The sequence below is a fragment of the Camelina sativa genome, chromosome 16, assembly GCF_000633955.1.
Source record: "Camelina sativa cultivar DH55 chromosome 16, Cs, whole genome shotgun sequence".
NCBI classification, from domain to species: domain Eukaryota; kingdom Viridiplantae; phylum Streptophyta; class Magnoliopsida; order Brassicales; family Brassicaceae; genus Camelina; species Camelina sativa.
In genome coordinates, this window is record NC_025700.1 from 13,747,511 (window position 1) to 13,766,046 (window position 18,536).

General features: G+C 39.0%; 3 protein-coding genes and 2 long non-coding RNA genes across 12 annotated transcripts; 1 reads left to right on the forward strand and 4 right to left on the reverse strand.

Annotated features, from left to right (window-relative positions):
• LOC109129653 lies at positions 7,905–8,405 on the reverse strand. Its single transcript, XR_002035940.1, has 3 exons — positions 8,331–8,405; positions 8,089–8,198; positions 7,905–7,979 (listed from the first exon to the last, which is right to left on the reverse strand). It is a non-coding gene; the product is annotated as an uncharacterized LOC109129653 (long non-coding RNA).
• On the reverse strand, positions 8,481–8,856 carry LOC104750485. Its single transcript, XR_761628.2, has 3 exons — positions 8,840–8,856; positions 8,648–8,734; positions 8,481–8,544 (listed from the first exon to the last, which is right to left on the reverse strand). It is a non-coding gene; the product is annotated as an uncharacterized LOC104750485 (long non-coding RNA).
• Positions 10,144–13,130, reverse strand: LOC104750486 (uncharacterized protein At2g17340-like). 8 transcript variants are annotated; one of them, XR_761632.2, is made up of 5 exons: positions 12,869–13,130; positions 12,619–12,747; positions 12,294–12,518; positions 12,034–12,097; positions 10,144–10,522 (listed from the first exon to the last, which is right to left on the reverse strand). XR_761632.2 is itself a non-coding variant. In XM_010472284.2 (5 exons), exons 1-4 carry the CDS (start codon positions 12,914–12,916, stop codon positions 12,053–12,055), a joined length of 309 nt encoding a protein of 102 aa, XP_010470586.1. In that variant the 5' UTR covers positions 12,917–13,126; the 3' UTR covers positions 10,149–10,522; positions 12,034–12,052. The 8 variants fall into 8 exon arrangements, 6 of the variants coding, with proteins under 6 accessions (XP_010470586.1, XP_019093986.1, XP_019093984.1 ...); XM_010472284.2 differs by having other exon boundaries at positions 10,149–10,522; positions 12,432–12,518; positions 12,869–13,126; XM_019238441.1 differs by lacking the exons at positions 10,144–10,522; positions 12,034–12,097 and adding an exon at positions 11,785–11,878 and having other exon boundaries at positions 12,325–12,379; positions 12,432–12,518; positions 12,869–13,126.
• On the forward strand, positions 13,149–14,481 carry LOC104753642 (glycerophosphodiester phosphodiesterase GDPDL1-like). The gene is made up of 4 exons (XM_010475864.2): positions 13,149–13,306; positions 13,386–14,006; positions 14,093–14,131; positions 14,213–14,481. Exons 2-4 carry the CDS (start codon positions 13,538–13,540, stop codon positions 14,479–14,481), a joined length of 777 nt encoding a protein of 258 aa, XP_010474166.1. The 5' UTR covers positions 13,149–13,306; positions 13,386–13,537.
• Positions 16,123–17,465, reverse strand: LOC104753643. Its single transcript, XM_010475865.1, has 2 exons — positions 17,286–17,465; positions 16,123–17,202 (listed from the first exon to the last, which is right to left on the reverse strand). Exons 1-2 carry the CDS (start codon positions 17,463–17,465, stop codon positions 16,123–16,125), a joined length of 1,260 nt encoding a protein of 419 aa, XP_010474167.1.

Here is an 18,536-nt window from a genome sequence, read left to right on the forward strand (position 1 = left end):
GATCACACTCTCACTAGCCTCAGGAACTTGACCTCGTCCCCGACCACGACCACGACCACGACCACGACCACGACCAACAACAACCTCACTTCTAACCATCTGTATCACCAAGAACAGAAGGCTAAACAACAAATAATTCTAATAACACAAGAACACAACTCACCGTGGAATCACAAAGCAGGTTCGAGGAGGATGTTCTAGGACCTCATGCCACAAACAATTGACTAAATCACATAATCAACTCTAGCCTGAAATCCCAAACATCAACAACAAAAACACAATGAACCCTAGACCTAGAACCGTAAGGGCTCTGATACCAAAATGAAACAACCGTTCCCGTTTTTTTTAAAATATTAATTCACTAGTGGTCCCATACCCACTAACAAGCTAGCAACAAAGACAACAGCGGATAACAAAACAATTCCATTAAACCAATAATGCTATAACCAAGTTTCAACATCCTACAATGTTCTATCAACTCAACACTAGCAACCTAACAATAGCTAGACCACAATTATCCAAGCCTCTAGAACATCCTCCTCCTCATCGCCCTGATTCCACGATCACACTTTGCCTTTACCTGCACCACAAACACATATTGAGATGCATGAGTATTATTATAAACACTTAGTGAGGCCATCCTCCCATCTATTGAGCTATACACACAAGCAACTGAGTTGAGCCAATAAACACATCAAACAAACAAACTCACAATCGGTTAAGAGTGGTGTCGACCGACACCAGTTTGGTGTTGATCGACTCTACCACAACCTGGTGTCGACCGGCGCCAGATTGGTGTCGATCAACACTAACAAAACAAGGTGTCGACCAACACCACACTAGTGTCGATCGACACTGCGTCTGCAGACGCGAACTGCACGAATCTGAACGTCGATCCCCCGCTTTGAATCACCACGAAACCATCTCAAACTCTCCCAATAGCCTCAGGAACCTATGGGAAACACTAAAACAACAAACCCAAACAAGCAAACAACACAATAGACAAAGAACAACCAAACAAAAGAGATCTCATGCTTAGATCAACCATTGTCAAGCACTCACCTCTTTTACAGGAACATTTGAATGAGAAACGGTGGAACCAACACCTTAGGAAGCTTCTCCTTCGTTCCCAATAACAGCTCTCCCTTCCACAGCCACAGATCTCTCCCAATACACCAAGAACAAGACAAAAATCTCACAAGAACACTCTCAAAGGCTCTCCAACACTTTCTCTCCTTTTCTCCCTTTTTCTCTCTTTTCTCACACAACGGCGTCAAAAGACAAAAACCTAAACCCCTAATTCGTCACTCTCACTTAAATACTTGGTTTAGGAGTTTCCAATTGAACCAAACCGAACCAAACAGCAATTAAAATAAACAAATCGAAATTGGAAAGATGGTGTCGATCGACACTCAGACCAAAATTGCAGTTACCGGCTCGCGGATGTTACAGGTTTACTTCGACACGTTTTGCAAGAAAGTTGCGAGGACTATCGTCCATCGCAATTTGCGTGTGGATTGCGACAAAAAATACTCATCGCAAATTTTGTGAGGGAAGCGTTAAATTCGCGAGACGCGTATTGCGAAGAATTGATATCTCTCGCAAACCCGTCACTATTACCGTTTTGAGAGGGATAAGCGACAAATCTTGCCGTCACAATATGCATGTTTTCTTGTAGTGTACGCAGGGGAGCCAAGTTAAAGTTTTCTTTGTAGATTTGAAGGACGGATCTACGAGAACCAGACGAGATGACCGGACTCAACAAAAATCAGGAGATCAGACGGGAGAAATAGCCCTTCCTACTCCGGACGCCTCAAGAAAAGCCGCGACTGCAGAAAACCCGGAGGAATTTGTCATTGTAACAAACCTAGCGAGCCCAACAAACACCGAAGCAGCACAGGCTCCGACACAGCTCACCCTGCTCGCCAACCAGCCTGTCACCAGCATTGACAAACTATTCCTCGGAATAATGGCACATATCGACGAACAAGAACATCAGACTAATACTCGTCTAGACGCGTTGACTGCGGCACAAGCTAGTTCTCAAGAAGAAATCAACCACCTCCATGCAACTCGACCAAACCCAGCGAATCTCATAGCGATTGGAATGACCACAAGGCCACAGCTGCAAACCAACGAGCCAGGACGCCGCTCCACCAAAATAGTCAAAGGGTCGAAGGAGAAGGATCTGAAGGAGATCAAGCACAAATGCAGGAAATGGCAACAACATTTCATAAAGTGATGAGCAAAATGCCAGAGCTAGATCTCATGCTCAAAGCAACACGGCAAAAACCATTTTCTAGAAGGCTCGTAGCTATGACGGTGCGACGAATGGTCAAGCCAAGGTTAGGTTACTCTGACGGAACAGTCGACTCACACGATTTTATGCTCATCTTTGGGGTAGCTCTCGGCACCCTATAGTTCATTCTCGCGGAGTATGACGCCGGCCCGTGATAGGTCTTTGCCAATCATTTAACATGGACAGCCCTGAGCTGGTTTTCTAGGCTCCCGTCTGGATCAATCGATAGCATCCAAGATTTATTGACAAAGTTCTTGAAGCAATTCTCTGTCCTGATGGAGAAAAAGAATTCACACGCCGACCTTTACTCCCTTACTAAGGAGTCCAAGGAATCACTCCGATCATTTATCAGACGATTTAAGGATATCGTAATTAATGTTTCGATACCAGATCCAGCAGCAATCGTCGCACTCAAGAACGCACTACGGAACGAATCCCAGATTTAAGAAAAAACTGTCCTTATCGCATGTCTAGACAACAATGGATGCATTATCATGAACCGCAAAGCATATCGAAGTCGAAGAAGAAAAGGTTGTCCATGCTAAGAAACACGCGACAGCAAAAAACGTCGCAGTCGCTCCGAAATTCGACCACGTCAAACCACGACAACATTTCAACCGAAACAAAGATTGATCTCGCTGAACCTTTGCAATCGACAGCGACGCACAGCCGAACATGCCATGGAATACATACGTTTGAAAGGAGGGGGCAAAAGGCGTCACCCAGTATTACGTTTATCACAAAAATAACACGCACGCGACTGAAAAATGTCAGTATCTTCAAACCCTCCTAATGGCAAAATACAAAAAGGGCGTGATAGCAATCGAGTCGGACTGAAGCTGGCCGGAAAACCCGGGAGAAGGGAGCGAGATCTCGCGAACCGAAAAGATAGCTCACAAATTCTTAAGTGAACAACAGCTCGACGACCAATACCAATGTGACGACGAACAAGACATAACAGATGAGGCATATCAAGGAAAGCGATCTCGCCCCGAGCAACAAACCGAACAGCTCCCCCCCAAGGTGACGGATCAACATTAAAATGGAAGGTATCACTGGATGCAATGACTCGGTTCGGTCAATCAGAGACGATACCAAAAAGGCCGAAATGACGAGATCTTGGTCGTCCAATGCCTCACCTCCAAACATTAATATCCTTCAACAACGACGATCTTGCAAAAGAATTCCTTATCAATGAAAATCACGTTACAAGGATCCTCGTCGATACTGGAAGCTCGGTTAACGTTATTTTCAGAAATTTCTTGGCACAAATGGAGGTCAGCGAGTTTGACATCAAGCCACATTGTCACTCTCTAGCAGGGTTCAACGGAGATTTCATCATGTCAATCGGAACCATCGACCTACATATCTTCGTTGGTGAAACAGCATGACGTCAACCTTAGAACCCCCTAGATCCAAAAGATGAACACAACCCCGTCGAGGTACCATCAATGCATTAAGTTCCCAATCTCGAAGGGCATGTACACGTTACGAGGCAACCAACAGATTGCAAGACAATGACTCTTCATTGAGCACAAGATCCGCACAGCGAAGAATTTATAGCAACCACGACATCGGGTTGGCGGTAGCGACAGTCACCGACCGACAGAAAGCCGACACCCATTCACCAAGGTGTTGCTCCAACACCTGTGAACTTCGACGAGTCTGATTCAAAAAAGTGTGTGAATGCAACATGATTTTGTTATGCGCGGTGAGCTGATTCGTTTCTTGAAAGTTATCGCGAATTTCGCGTGGACGGTGACTGACATGAAAGGAATCGACCCAACGGTTACAACACATGAACTCAACGCCAACCTAACACACAAGCCAGTTAAGCAAAAAAGACAAAAATTAGGCCCAAAAAAGTTGCAAGCGGTCAATAATGAGATAAAAAAACTGCTCCACGCCGGTAAATAATTAAACTTTACCGCGATTAATAAAGCTTACCCAAAAGATAGCTTCCCATTACAAAGAATTGACCAATTTGTCGAGGCAACCGCAGGCAACGAGCTCCTAACCTATATGGATTCCTTTTCCGCGTATAACAAAATCCTCATGCATAAGGACGACTAGAAAAATACATCGTTCATTACCGATTGGGGGATCTATTGCGACAAGGTTATGTAAGGAGCAAATTATCACCGGCAAGTCAACAAGATGTTCGCCGAGAAACTCGACAATACCATGGAGGTCTATATAAACGACACGCCAGCGTATCCAGCGATGTGCACTTTCGCAGTTAAGTCAGGATAATTTCTCGGCTACCAAGTAACTCGGTGAGGTATTGAAGCAAATTCGAAGCAAATAAGCGCGATCATCGATCTACCATCGCCAAGGAACGCTAGAGAAGTACAGCGACTAATCAGTCGAATCGCCGCCCTAAATCACTTTATTTTGCAGCCGACTGAGAAGTGTCTACCGTTCTACAAACTCCTCAAGACAAAGGGAAAGTTCAAGTGGAATGAAACTTGCCAAGACGCGTTTAGAAAACTACAAGATTACTTATCAACGCCTCTGATACTAGCCAAACCAAAACATGGCAAAATCCTATTCCTTTGCGTCGCAGTGTCAGCATCAGCAGTCAGTGCAATACTCATCAAAGACGACCGAGGAGAACAACGACCAATCTTTTATAACACACAAGCATTGAAACAGAGAGAAATAACAATTTAAAACACACAATGTAATATTCGAACACCGAAAGCAAAATCAACATTTTTTATCAATGATATTTTAGCAAGAAGTTTCTAGAATTTGACGAATAGATGAAGGATAGTAATGGTACTAAGACAGCTAACATAATAAAACATTTTAATTATATATGGTGCTTAGATCTGTAATTTTAAGTTCTATAAAATCTATTTATAAGGAGAAGTCGAGATAAGCATATACCTGAGCATAAACCCTGCTACGCTCAGAAATTAACCTTGGCATCAATGATAATATAAACCTGAGGAAATCAATTAGTTTATACTTCAATCTCTCACTTGTGATTTTCATATACAAACAAGTTTGCAAAGCACATAAAAAAAAAAGGTCATAAAGCATATACCTGTCAAAGAAGTCTGCTACACTTGGAATCTACCCATCTTAAAATCTGAACATCTCCAAAAGCACATACCTGAGCAAATCAGAATTCGTTAGTCTTTCAAATTTAAGTGGCCATATACTTACCTCTTCTTCTCTTAAGCCTTCTTTTCTCTGCTGGTCGTTTTTACCATCCAACAAGTCACAGTCCCAGTCTTACTACCTTTTTAGTTTTCTCTGTCTAGTCTTTGTCTTAAGACTTTTAATCATTTCCTCTTTTTGACTCTTTGTCCTTGTCTTATGTCTCATTAAGCCGTTGGTCTGATTTTTCAAAGCCGATGGTACACACAATTGTGAACTCTTTAGTTTTCTATCTAGTCTTTGTCTTAAGACTTTTAATCATTTCCTCTTTTTGACTCTTTGTCCTTGTCTTATGTCTCATTAAGCCGTTGGTCTGATTCAAAGCCGATGATACACACTCTTTAGTTTTCTGTCTAGTCTTTGTCTTAAGACTTTTTAATCATTCCCTCTTTTTGACTCTTTGTCCTCGTCTTATGTCTTATTAAGCCGTTGGTCTAATTTTTCAAAGCCGATGGTACACAAAATTGTGAACTCTTTAGTTTTCTCTGTCTAGTCTTTGTCTTAAGACTTTTTAATCATTCCATATTGACTCTTTACCTTGTCTTATAATCTCATTAAGCCGTTGGTCTGATTTAAAGCCGATGGTACACAAAATTGTGAACTCTTTAGTTTTCTCTGTCTAGTCTTTGTCTTAAGACTTTTTAATCATTCCCCTTTGACTCTTTATCCTTGTCTTATAATCTCCTTAAGTCGTTGGTCTGATTCAAACTCGATGGTACAACTCTTTAGTTTTCTCTGTCTAGTCTTTGTCTTAAGACTTCTTAATCATTTCCCTTTTAAAGTCTTTTTGACTCTTTGTGTCTTATATCTCATTAAGCCGTTGGTATAATTTTTCAAGCCGATGGTTTTATGTCTTTTGTCTTAAGACTTGTTAAGCCGTAGGGGTCATTCCCATCCAACAAATCGCAACCTCTTTTCCAATTCCCAACATGCATGCACTACCATTCCCAACAGTTCACAATCTTGCTCGGGACAATGTCCCCAAAATAGAATCTGACAGAACACTATTATATTAGTGTCTGCCCATGATCTTTTTTGGGTTTTGAGAAAACAAAACCAAAACAAAAACATCAAAAACTAAAATCCCCGATACATAAGAATCCGCAAAACAAGAAGCCAGAACCAAATAAAGGCTTTGAATTCGTTGTTAAGGAGAGGTTCTTTCTTTGTAGTTGGATCAAGAAAACAAAAACCAAAATTAAAATCTTGATTCCAAAACCACAATAATACAAAAGCCAATTGCTTAAATACAGGAAAATAAATCTGATCAGATCATGAACTCAATCAGTTGTACTGGTTCGCTTTCATTCCTCAAACAAAAACAAAACACAAAACAAAAAACACAAAAACAAAACGAGAGAGACAGAGTAATACCTCGAGGAAGCGGAGATCTGTTGTTGTTGTTGCTGCTGCGGCGAGAGCTGAAATTGACTTTGATTTTGTAAAAAAGATTTCTGAATCTGAGGCCCACCTAAACCTGGTCGAATTTGCTCGATGCCCTGTAACATTTGTCAAGAAACTTAGCAAAAAACTGAGCTTGTAATGTGAAACAAATAAATTCTGAGAAGAAACACAGTGACATACAGTTAATGGCCATCCCTTCAAAGGTAGACCACTCACTCCAGGGTTTAATCCTTCACAAGGGAAAAACACAACACCATAAGAATTGATCTACAAATTGTAAGCAAAAGGTTCTCATGAGGCCATTAGCATATCACACCCTAAGTAATTTATCATAACTTTTTCACATAAAAAGGTAAGGGATACGTTAATTTTGGAGTCCAGTCAAATTGAAGGCATGCTACCAGTATTGACCAAAATTATCTTTTAGCTGAGCATATACTCCAGTGTGCATTACACTGGATAAATTTTTTGATTGCAGAATTCCCTGGCCATAAACTGTAGAAGGATCCACTGGCAGTTGTCTCGGAGATGTACCCAGATTGACTTGACTTCTGATTCCCTGCACGTACAAGAGATTCAGATGCACACCCGAAATATTTGATTGGAGACTTGTCTGCTAGAAGATTTGAACAATCATAAAGTAAGGTGCTCAAGTAGTAGTTACAATGGGTTGCTGAGTTCGCGACTGAATTTGCTGCAGCGCTGCCGAAACACCTCCTTGATGGTTACCTTGGACCATCTGACTGTTTTGACAGAATGAGAAGGGGTCAACGGTGTGAGGACAGAAAAACGATAGCAGGAAAAAAAAAAAAACTGAGCCAATTTACCCATGATGATTTGTTGCTGATTTAAGAAGGGCCATCCTTGCATCAAGATGAGGTTGGGATGTCTCAGAGTTCATTGGATTTGGTTGCTTCATACGTTCCTCGTACATTTTTTGCAGCCAAAGCACTAGCATTTGACTGTCCAATCATCCCTTCAGAACCAATAGCATTCATTGGACCCCCATGAGCAGGGTGATTAGGTTTTCTACGTTGCATATGAGCTTGAGCTTGTCCAAACATCGCTGAATTTGCATTTGCTGCTCCTTCGCTTTACCTTGTTGTGCCTAAAATTCCAAATCCACTGGTCAATTATTAAAGTGGAAACTAGAGGGTAAAAAAAAAAAAAAAGAGCATATCTCCCCAGATGGTTAGTAGGAAGGCACCTCAATAAACCTCAATATAAGCTGCAGCAGGCTCTGAATGTTTCTCATTTGTCCTTGCAATGAAGATATCCCACAACACAGACCACCACTCAAGGAGAAGCCCTCCAGGTGCATCAATTGCTACATAAAAAAAACAATCCAAAGAGTTAGGTAATAACTTCGTCTAGATTGACAGCACAAGAAAACAATTAGATAACAAAACTCAAAATCAAATAAGGATTAAAGTGGAACAAGAAAGTAGTATTATTATACCAACTGGATCAGGTGAAACCTTCCCTTCAGTCATAAACGACTCTGCAGTATTATCATGTTTCTTCTTCACCAAATAATCGTATCTATAAACGTCAAGCCTACAAAACCCAAAAAAAGAGGATCAGAGGAGAACCCTAACCAAATCAATCACGAAGGAGATCAAGCCCAGTCGATTGTTGTAAATTCGTTCTCGAATCAAACCAAAAACCAAACCCTAGATAGATCAATACAACATACATGAGAGCGATTACAAAATAAACTTATCAAACCTAGAAACGAATTCACGATACAGAGAAATTAAAATACATACTACTAACCTTAATTTGAAACCAATCATCACGAAGGAGACGAAGCCCAGCCGATCATTATAGTTTCATGCCTAAATCAAACCAAAAACAAGAACCCTAGAAAGATGAACACAAAATATATAAGAGCGATTTACCAAAAAAAAACTTATCAATCCTAAAAACGATTACGCGATTCAGAGAAATTGAATACATACTACTAACCTTAAGATTAATTTGAAACCAATCTCCCCACGAATCGTCAAAGTCGAAGACTTCTTCTTCTTCTCGAGAACAAAAAAAGAATTAAGAAAAATTTGGGGAAAAAAATAATAAAGTATGAAGAAAAAAAAAGTTTCTCTGAATATATAAATATAATCGTTGATGCGAGTATAATTATCATCTATAATGACCGTTGATCCATCAGATACTTTTAAATCGTACAGTCCTAAATTATGAAATTTAAACTAACTGCAAACGCTTAAGACGCGGAGAAAATTGGCGTTTCTTTTCTTTCTCAACGGTTAAATCGACAATAAATCTAATTTTTATATTTTGATTAGAGAAATCTATATATTTAATTTTCCTTGATTAAATAAACAACACAATTAGGTCTTCAATGGCAAGTAGATTTTACAATAGTTTTTAGATTTTGTTTTCCAAAAACTAATTTTTTCTCCATTCAAAATTTTACACTAAATAAATTCTTTAAAAAATAGAAAAATTAGTTTGTAGCTTTTCTTTTAATATATTAACAAAAACTAGAATCAAAAAAATAACTTATGTAAATATTTTTAAAAATAACCAAAAAATAACTTTATTACAAAAACTAAAATCTTTAAATTAAAAACCAAAAACTAAAAACCAAAAACTATAATCCAAAAACAATTTAAAAACCATCTTCCATTCATGACCTTAATTAATTTTAACACTTATTTACAAGTTTTCGTTGTAAGGTGAGGTTTTTTTTCTAACAACAAAAAAATCAGCTCATATGAGCTAATTAGGTCAGAAATGATTCACATACAAGACATTATATGGAAATGTACGCACTTGGCGTGCCAAAAAAATCTGTAGTTAATATTTTATTGATCCACCTTTGTCTCCCTTAACCCCGCAGAAACCGACGGCCGGACTAGATCGGATCGCTGCCTTGTCTGACCCCGATATACACCATGTTTCTCCTGATGCTCCCGATGGAATCCTAGATTGGAAGATCCCTTAGGACGAGACGAGGATTCTCGTCCAAACTGGTATGTCCCTAGACTTGGGAGACCCTTTAAGACTGCCCTTAATCGCCCCAACAGTACTAGCACCCCTCCTCGTATCTCTCAAAACAGCACCCTTCTAGCTCATATGTTGACCCTTCCCCTGATCCTCCTCCGAGCAAACCAAGTTACCTCCTTAAGCAAACCCTAGAGACTGTGAGAACATCGTCTCATCATGACACAAGTTGAAACAAACTTTACAGCAACCATATAACCGCTCAAAAAAGAGCTTAACAATAGTTGCCTCCCCTTTAAAAACTCAATTTGTTTCAAAACATAGAGGCTTTAGACCATCAATAGTGACCTGCACACACCCTCTATCTATATCCACATCTTAGACGGTACCGAAATCAGATCCAATATCTCTAAAAGTAGGATCTGCCCAGAACTGAATAGGAACATCAGTAACACAGATCCAAAACTCAAGAGACAACGAATAAGCTGAATCTACCACTGGTGTCCACCGAACCAAAGAAACCATCCAAGAGTCGAAATATAATGGTTCTATCTTCAAAACTTCAATAATATCAGCCTCCTCATCAAAATCTAATTGAAACTTTCTAGATCCCAAATCAACACCAGCAACCCTCCCCTCCACTTACCAAATACGTGGCAACATGATCAACATAGACTTCATATCCTGCATTTGAGGATTAAAGCATCACCCAATCACTGTCTTTGAATACCCATCAATGAGAGCGGAGTTATCAAAATAATAGATTTTGATCTTCATATTAAAGTGTGCATTAAAGTTATTAAACCATTTATTTGACACAAAGGCCAAGTGAGAGAATGTAAAAATATTTTATACTTTATGTGGTCTATGTGTCTTTCTGTTTAATAATAAAGTTCAAGTTTATATCTAACGTTGTGGATTCTAATATTAAAGATGATACCGCGATGAATCGGTTTTGATAAGTAAATTAGAATCCGGGTGTATTGATAAACCCTCTTTCCTTCTTTATTTATATTATATAAGTAATATATATATATATACATACATATGTTATGTCTATGCATTATAAAGTGGTGTTATTACGAACATTACGACCCTTCAAAGGTGATTGTATATATATGTATATATATGTGTAGTTGTTGAATCTTTATGGTAACAGTTGTGTTCTCATAGAGAAACACTATCAAACCAAATACACACCAGAAAAAAAGAGATTAGTGATCTTCTTCATCAAAGACAGGGCTGGCCCAAGACACAAGCTGATGAAGCATCAGCTTGCGGCCGCAAATTATATACTTTCAATTCGGTCTAATTTCACAGAAATTTCGTTTAGCCTAGTGGTATAAGGAGTGGAAGGGAGATTAAGATGTCATTAGTTCGACTATCAAAACTCATACTTATTTTGTTTTCATTAATTTTTTTTTAACAAGCCTAAAAATGTTTTTGGGCTTGTCATAATTGTCTGCGAAGGCTCTGATCAAAGATCACGTGAAAGGAATAAGGAGTAAGGAAAAAGAAAATTAATTATTAGAGACTTGGATTCATCCTCAAGTATAATCAAGCAATGAATCAAGGTTAGTTTAATGGAATAAAATGGGTTTATCTGGATAAACCCACTTAGTAAATGGATTTTTATATAAGCTAAATGGGTATCCATTAAGATTGTTTTCTTTTGTTCAGTGACAAACAAATGTTTTCATTAATCCAATAAAGAAAGAAAGAGAGTAACGTAACTTAGAGAAAGTATTACCATTCCAATATTGAAAGAATCACACTTGAACTGAGCATAAAGGTTTGTCTCGATTCCACGACCCTGAATAAAACGGCTGCTAAGTTAACTAAGCCAAAATTAGTTAAATACTTTGTTTGATTGCGCTTCACTAACAAGCTTTGAAGTATCAACACCTAACAATTGGCCATTCTCATCCTTCAACTGGTAGATTAAGTCTAATAAACCAGATTCACTTTTCTTTAAACTAGTTAAAATCAAGAATTACTTCATTCATCACCTGAGACACGATATCAGTAAGCTTTGTATATGTTACATCATAGCTGGCAGCTCGTTAGCAGAAAGAACAACTTAGAGTATACTCTGCATCACACAGTNTGTTTTCTTTTGTTCAGTGACAAACAAATGTTTTTCATTAATCCAATAAAGAAAGAAAGAGAGTAACGTGACTTAGAGAAAGTATTACCATTCCAATATTGAGAGAATCACACTTGAAACTGAGCATAAAGGTTTGTCTCGATTCCACAACCCTGAATAAAACGGCTGCTAAGTTAACTAAGCCAAGATTAGTTAAATACTTTGTTTGATTGCGCTTCACTAATAAGCTTTGAAGTATCAACACCTAACAATTGGCCATTCTCATCCTTCAACTGGTAGATTAAGTCTAATAAACCAGATTCACTTTTCTTTAAACTAGTTAAAATCAAGAATTACTTCATTCATCACCTGAGACACGATATCAGTAAGCTTTGTATATGTTACATCGTTGATAGCTGGCAGCTCGCTGGCAGCTCGTTAGCAGCTAGAAGCACCTTCAAGGTGAAATAAAAAGAGAAAGACTCGGTCATTGTCAAAAGTACATACCTGAGTTCCACGAAGGAGCAACTCTCTTGCAAACGACAAAATACCCAAAATTATGTCGGCACCAGAATTATCAACAAAAATCACTGCCTGTAATGAGTACGAGAATATAAACAATGAATTTTGGTGAAGTGGTGGACCTCTGAAGTCTAAACAAAGTATTAGATAAAGAAGGAAAGAAATGAGTTACCTTCTTCCAAGGCTTCTTGATCCATTTGGCTTGGAAGTTGTCCAAGTCATCAATGACCCACGGTCGTGGAACCAAGTTTTGACAGCTAGCCAAGAAAGATATGACATCCTTTGAGAAAACCTCAGCAAGCTTCAAGATGAAAAAAAAAAAACAGAAAAGAACCCGTAATTAGGACAAGCTTCCTGTGGGAGACAACAAAGAGGCAACTGAAGAAACCAGAGTTGTTCAAGATAATGGATCTATTTATTACCCTTTTTGAGTATCCTTTTAAGGACGAACATCTAACAAGGATCGACATATCTGCTTGAGATGAAACACATCGTACCTGCTTTCTCCAGATCCATTATGGTTTCGAATTTGGGAAATTCATTTCTCGGCGGCGAGGTTTTTTCCCATGACTGTGAGATTCACGAGACAGCATATGCGAGAGTTTTAAGGTTCTAACAAAGATTGGTGTTGGTGAGAGAAGGGAGCGAGAGTGGCTGATATATATATTTGAAGAGAGAGAAAAGAGAGGAATAACACAAAGATGGAGTTGGGATTTGCTATCCTTATTTAAATCTGGCCAATGCTTCAACTGTTCAATTTGTTTACCCAAATGGTCAAAAATCTTACCCGGTTAATGGAGTCATTACTCAGGGTTGGTTCACCATTGATTCCACCTTGAGAGATCTCCAGAACGTAACATGTAAGTGTTTATGACTCAAGATCACGAAAAAAAAGTTTGGTATTTCTCGTAATTTTTGACACGTTACTTTTCACCACAGTGATTCGAGGAATATTCACGCGATCAGAGAAATTCGATGGAAATGGATATACGATTCCCACGATTCAAAATGTAGCCGAGCAGATTAAGCCACAAGGAGGTTTTTGGTTGCATGTTCAGCACGATGCATTCTACGAGCAACACAATTTAAGCATGAGCAGTTTTCTAGTATCAGTTTCAAGAACTGTTTCCATTGACTTCATCTCTTCTCCTGAAGTGAATTTCTTTAAGAAAATTACTGGCCGTTTCAAGCGTAATGGACCGAGTTTTGTGTTTCAGTTTCTTGGGAAAGAAGATTTCGAGCCGACAACAAACCGAACCTACGGTTCTATATTGAGTAACTTAGCTTTTGTCAAGACGTTTGCTTCAAAGATTCTTGTTCCCAAGTCTTACATATTTCCACTCGATGACAAGCAGTACTTGCTTCCTCCTACATCATTAGTTCAAGATGCTCACAAAGCAGGATTAGAAGTATATGTGTCAGGTTTCGCAAATGATAATGATCTCGCTTATAACTATAGTTACGATCCAGTGTCGGAGTATCTATCTTTTGTGGACAATGGTGATTTCTCTGTGGATGGTGTGATCTCTGATTTTCCCATGACTGCATCTGCATCAATTGGTAAGCAAAATCTCTTCTACAGACCATTTTGTCCTTAAAACGTTGTTGGAAATACTTAAAAGTTTCCTTTTCAAAATTGTCCTCAGACTGCTTCTCCCACATTGGCAGAAACGCTACAAAACAAGGTATTGACTATTGAGAGTAATTACTTAAACAAAACTTATAATTGACTTTTATCATCATTTTTTAAATGGTTCATGCTGCAGTGGATTTTCTAATTATATCAAAAAATGGTGCGAGTGGGGACTATCCTGGATGTACAAACTTGGCATATGAGAAGGCAATCAAAAATGGTGCTGATGTTATTGTTTGCTCGGTCCAAATGTCCAGCGACGGTACACCATTTTGCTTAAGTTCAATAAATCTCGAGGACAGCACAATGGTCACCCTATCTCCCTTTATGAACCGTGCCACAATTATACATGAGTTTAGCTCAGTTGATGGAATATACACTTTTAGTCTCACATGGCCTTGAGATCAAGAGTTTGACTCGTACGTTTCGTTTCTAATTTTCCAATTGCTTCAAGCCTTCAACAAATGCTAGTCTGTTACTACTAATCAAAAAGCTCTCTTTCTCCCATCCTTTCGTACAGCTGCTACTTCAAGCTGTTAAAAGTAATTCATCATCACTTTCACATGTGCTACAAAGATTTACTGAAAGTCAAAAAGAGAAGCTAATTAAAAAGGACGGTGCTTCTATTGTTGAAATAAGAAGTGGTGGTTGTTATGTTTGTCAACAAAAGTGGGCTGCAAGCCTTCTATAAATAGAGAGAAATCAAGCGAGAGAAAATTATCCCATAGCATTCAGTATAATAAAAGAGAAGTTGCAATACTAAGCAACATACAAAATAAGTGGAAAAACGGCTTTTTCATACCTGGACAAAGCCCATGTGTTCGATTCATATATCGGACTATGGCCTGTGCGTTAAAATACATTGACTTTAGAAAATAAAAACTACATACCTCAACTATTGTTTTTGTGCTAACATATACAAAAACGTGATTAGTTAGTAACTCTGTTAATTTCTCCGTTAAGCCAATCTGACGTGGAATCCACGTGTGAAGTTAGAAGCAAACGACGTCATTTTGGTTTATTTGAGAGTGTTAATTTTTGCCCAAAACGACGTCATTTCTCATTTGTCCCTAAATCTATCTCTCTTCCTCGAATCGATCTCTCTCGCAAAAGAACCCTAGCGTTTGGGGATTTCGGGGTTTCGGGTTAATCGGAAAAAATAGGATCCAATGTCTTCGTCATCTAGTTCGGGTAAGTTTGGTTTTGTGTTTGGTTTAATTTCAATTGTTCAATTTCGAAAATATAGATGCAGAATTTTGATGTGGGAATTTGGCTTAGAATTGAGCTTCACACGTCGTGGACCAGAAAGAGGAATACCTAAAAAATGTAGATGTGGTGCTTCGTCTATAATCAAGACTTCAGAAACATTGAAGAATCCAGGGAGAATTTTTCATTGTTGCCCTTACGGCTCAAAGAAAAATAATGGACATTTGTTCAAATGGACCGATATATCCATGGTGGAAGAGATGGAAGAGGTTGAGATTGTTGTTGAGAAGTTGAAAGCAGATGTGGGAAGGTTAGAGAAAGGGTTATATGATGTGGAAGCTGAGATGGAGAGTTTAGCAATGGAGACACGCACATGTGAGGCCGTATCGAACAGCTACGGAAATGAAATTCAAGCCATCAAAGCTGTTGCAGAAGGATGTGAGAAGGAGATTGGAGAACTTAAAGTCGTGATTGCTTGTTGTGAGAAAGAGATTCAATCTCTACGTTGTGTCAAAAATTTGATTGTGTGTAGTGTAGTGATGTTTTTTGTGTACGCCTTCTTCTTTTAAGTATGACAAGTTTGTATGACTTAAGTTATGCAATGCAATGGAGTTAAACATCCTTAACCTTGAGGCTTATATACTTCATCCGAATCCGAAATAGGTGACAAAAAAAAAACCACCATCACACCATCATCCTAACCGAGTCATCCTTAACCTTACACCATCATCATTAACCTTACTAAACTGAAACATCCTAAAAACCATCATCCTAACTGAATCATAAACATCCAAAAATATCATCCTACAATTTTAAACATCATAAGATAGAAAACAATTAATCACCAAGTGAAATCTGAGATGCTTGTGAGGCTTGACTTGGTTGACTTGGACCTCCTTCCCCTCGACGCTTTCTTGGCTGAGCTTGCTTACCTTGAACCCCAGGATTTTGACAGCTTCTTGTGTTATGTCCAGTCTTGGTACATTGAGAACAATGCAAAGTGATTCCTTCTCTAGTTATTTTCACCTTCTTTGGAGGAGCCTCTTCTTCTACTTCCTTTCCTTGCTTTCTCTTTTTCTTTGGAGACTCATTCTTCCCCTTGATTCGTTTCTGCTTCTTTGTACGCCCTTTAGTTTTCTCTCTAGGTGGTGGCTGAAGCTCTCGTTCACCGGATTTCTCCCAAAAGTACATACCATTAACTCCCATCAGTTGTTCATTGTACTGAGCAACCCATCTTGATGTCAATAACCAGTCACATGTAACAAAATCTTCAGGCTTCTGATTCTTCTTCAACCCAATTACTCGCAAAACATGACGACAAGGTATCCCTGTCATACTCCACCTTCTACAAGCACATGTTTTTGCATTCATATCTACCCTGAAACCATGATGAACATGTTCAGCCACTTCATAATGCCCATTGCCACAAGGGATTACCTCACAATACTTCAAGTGTCTCTGCTCTTCTTTTATGGTTTTGGCCACTTTCAAACTGTATTTTCCCTTATGCTTTGCAGCCTTCTTTCTTCTCATATCATTCCTGATCAAGCATTGTCTTCTTATCGTCTCTAACATTGCTACCAATGGCATCTCTCTTGCTTGGTTGATAGTGTTGTTGTACGACTCAGAGAAGTTGTTCGACACATCTTCGCACAGTGATGTGCACTTGAAGAAAGCACGACTACAATTCTTAGGATTCTTATTCATCACTGCCTCATAAACACCCTGATCAAACTGCTTCAGCTCTTCCATGGCTTTGTTATAGTCTGCCTCATTGAAACTTTTCGCAACAGCCCAAAATAGGTGTTTAGGCAATTCTTTTCCTGGGTATGCTCTCCTTAGATTCCCATATATGTGGCGAGCACACATGCGATGTTCTACTTTGGGCAACTCTTGTTCCACAGCAATAAGCAAACCCTATAAAAAATTATATCATAGCATTACAATTAGAAGTTAAACTCATATTATATATTGCATTACAAGTAGATAAGTTAACATACCTTCTGTCGGTCTGAGATGAGACTAAATCCTTCTCCATCACCCAGATTCAAGTCTGCTTTAAGAAGTTTAATAACCCAAATCCAACTCTCTGTATTCAATAGGCACAATACCCCATGCAACCAAATAGAACTGGTTATTGGCATCTCTTCCAATAGCTGCCAACAGCCGACCTTTGACATTGTTCTTCAAGAAACAACTATCTATCCCAATTATGGGTCGACAATGAGCATTAAATGTCTTCCGGAGTCCTGCCAAGCATACGTAGAATGTGTCAAACTTCTCAATACCATCATCAGTTCGGACTGTCCCCACCTCCACAGTTGATCCCGGGTTAGAACGGATTTTGTAAACATAGCAGCTAGACACATCCTTTTCCACATATAGCTCATCCTTTTCCAATCTGCTTCAGATATCTCATCCTTTTCCACATNCGATCCGACCAACTCTAATATATATTTGTTTAGTTGTTATTTGGAAGCTTTTGGTAAAATCATGACGGATTTTACTACCTCTATTGAGAAGCTCAATAACAACAATTATGGGTCATGGAGTACTCGCATGAAGTTTTATTTGCTCGGACAAGATTTATGGGATATCGTTAACGGAGCTGAGACGACACCACCAAGAGAAGCAAGAAGCACATACACAACTTCCGAAACCTCAACACCAGTACGACAAGATGCTGCATCTCAAAGACCAACAAGTGATCATGACGCCTTAGAGAAGTGGAAGGTCAAGGCAGGTAAAGCCATGTACGTTTTACCCGTGGCTGTAGAAGAAGATTTTCTACAACGGATTAAAGATGCCCGAACACCAAAAGAAGCCTGGGACATATTGACGGCAATTTTTGCGAAGAAGAATGACGCAAAATTACAACGGCTTGAGAATGAGCTTTTGTCTATCGCCGAGAAGAATATGTCCGTGAGTCAATATTTTTCGAAGGTGAAGTCTCTTTGTGATGAGATTTCTAAACTAGATCCTGAAAATTGTATTACTCAGACAAGAATGAAAAGAATTATCATTCATGGTCTGAAGCCGGAATACAAGAGTATTATTACAGCAACTCGAGGCTGGGCTACCGAGCCAACTTTAGCAGATCTAGAGAATTTTCTAATGAATGAGGAGGATCTAGATAAACCCACACTTAGTCGACCAAACAATGGTGAAGAGACAACTTTATTCACCAATAAGAGAAATGACCAAGGTTATGGTCGTGGTCGAGGACGTGGTCGAGGTCGCGGTCGAGGACG

Coding starts and splice junctions, on each gene's coding strand:
- LOC104750486 (XM_010472282.2), bottom strand. CDS start 12,916: ATGTCGATCCTTGTTAGATGTTCGTCCTTAAAAGGATACTCAAAAAGG. Junction 12,748..12,868: donor TAAAAGGATACTCAAAAAGG/GTAATAAATAGA, acceptor TTCATCTTGAAG/CTTGCTGAGGTTTTCTCAAA. Junction 12,519..12,618: donor TCAAGAAGCCTTGGAAGAAG/GTAACTCATTTC, acceptor TACTCATTACAG/GCAGTGATTTTTGTTGATAA.
- LOC104753642 (XM_010475864.2), top strand. CDS start 13,538: ATGAGCAGTTTTCTAGTATCAGTTTCAAGAACTGTTTCCATTGACTTC. Junction 14,007..14,092: donor GACTGCATCTGCATCAATTG/GTAAGCAAAATC, acceptor AATTGTCCTCAG/ACTGCTTCTCCCACATTGGC. Junction 14,132..14,212: donor CAGAAACGCTACAAAACAAG/GTATTGACTATT, acceptor TTCATGCTGCAG/TGGATTTTCTAATTATATCA.
- LOC104753643 (XM_010475865.1), bottom strand. CDS start 17,465: ATGTCAAAGGTCGGCTGTTGGCAGCTATTGGAAGAGATGCCAATAACC. Junction 17,203..17,285: donor TCATCTCAGACCGACAGAAG/GTATGTTAACTT, acceptor AATTTTTTATAG/GGTTTGCTTATTGCTGTGGA.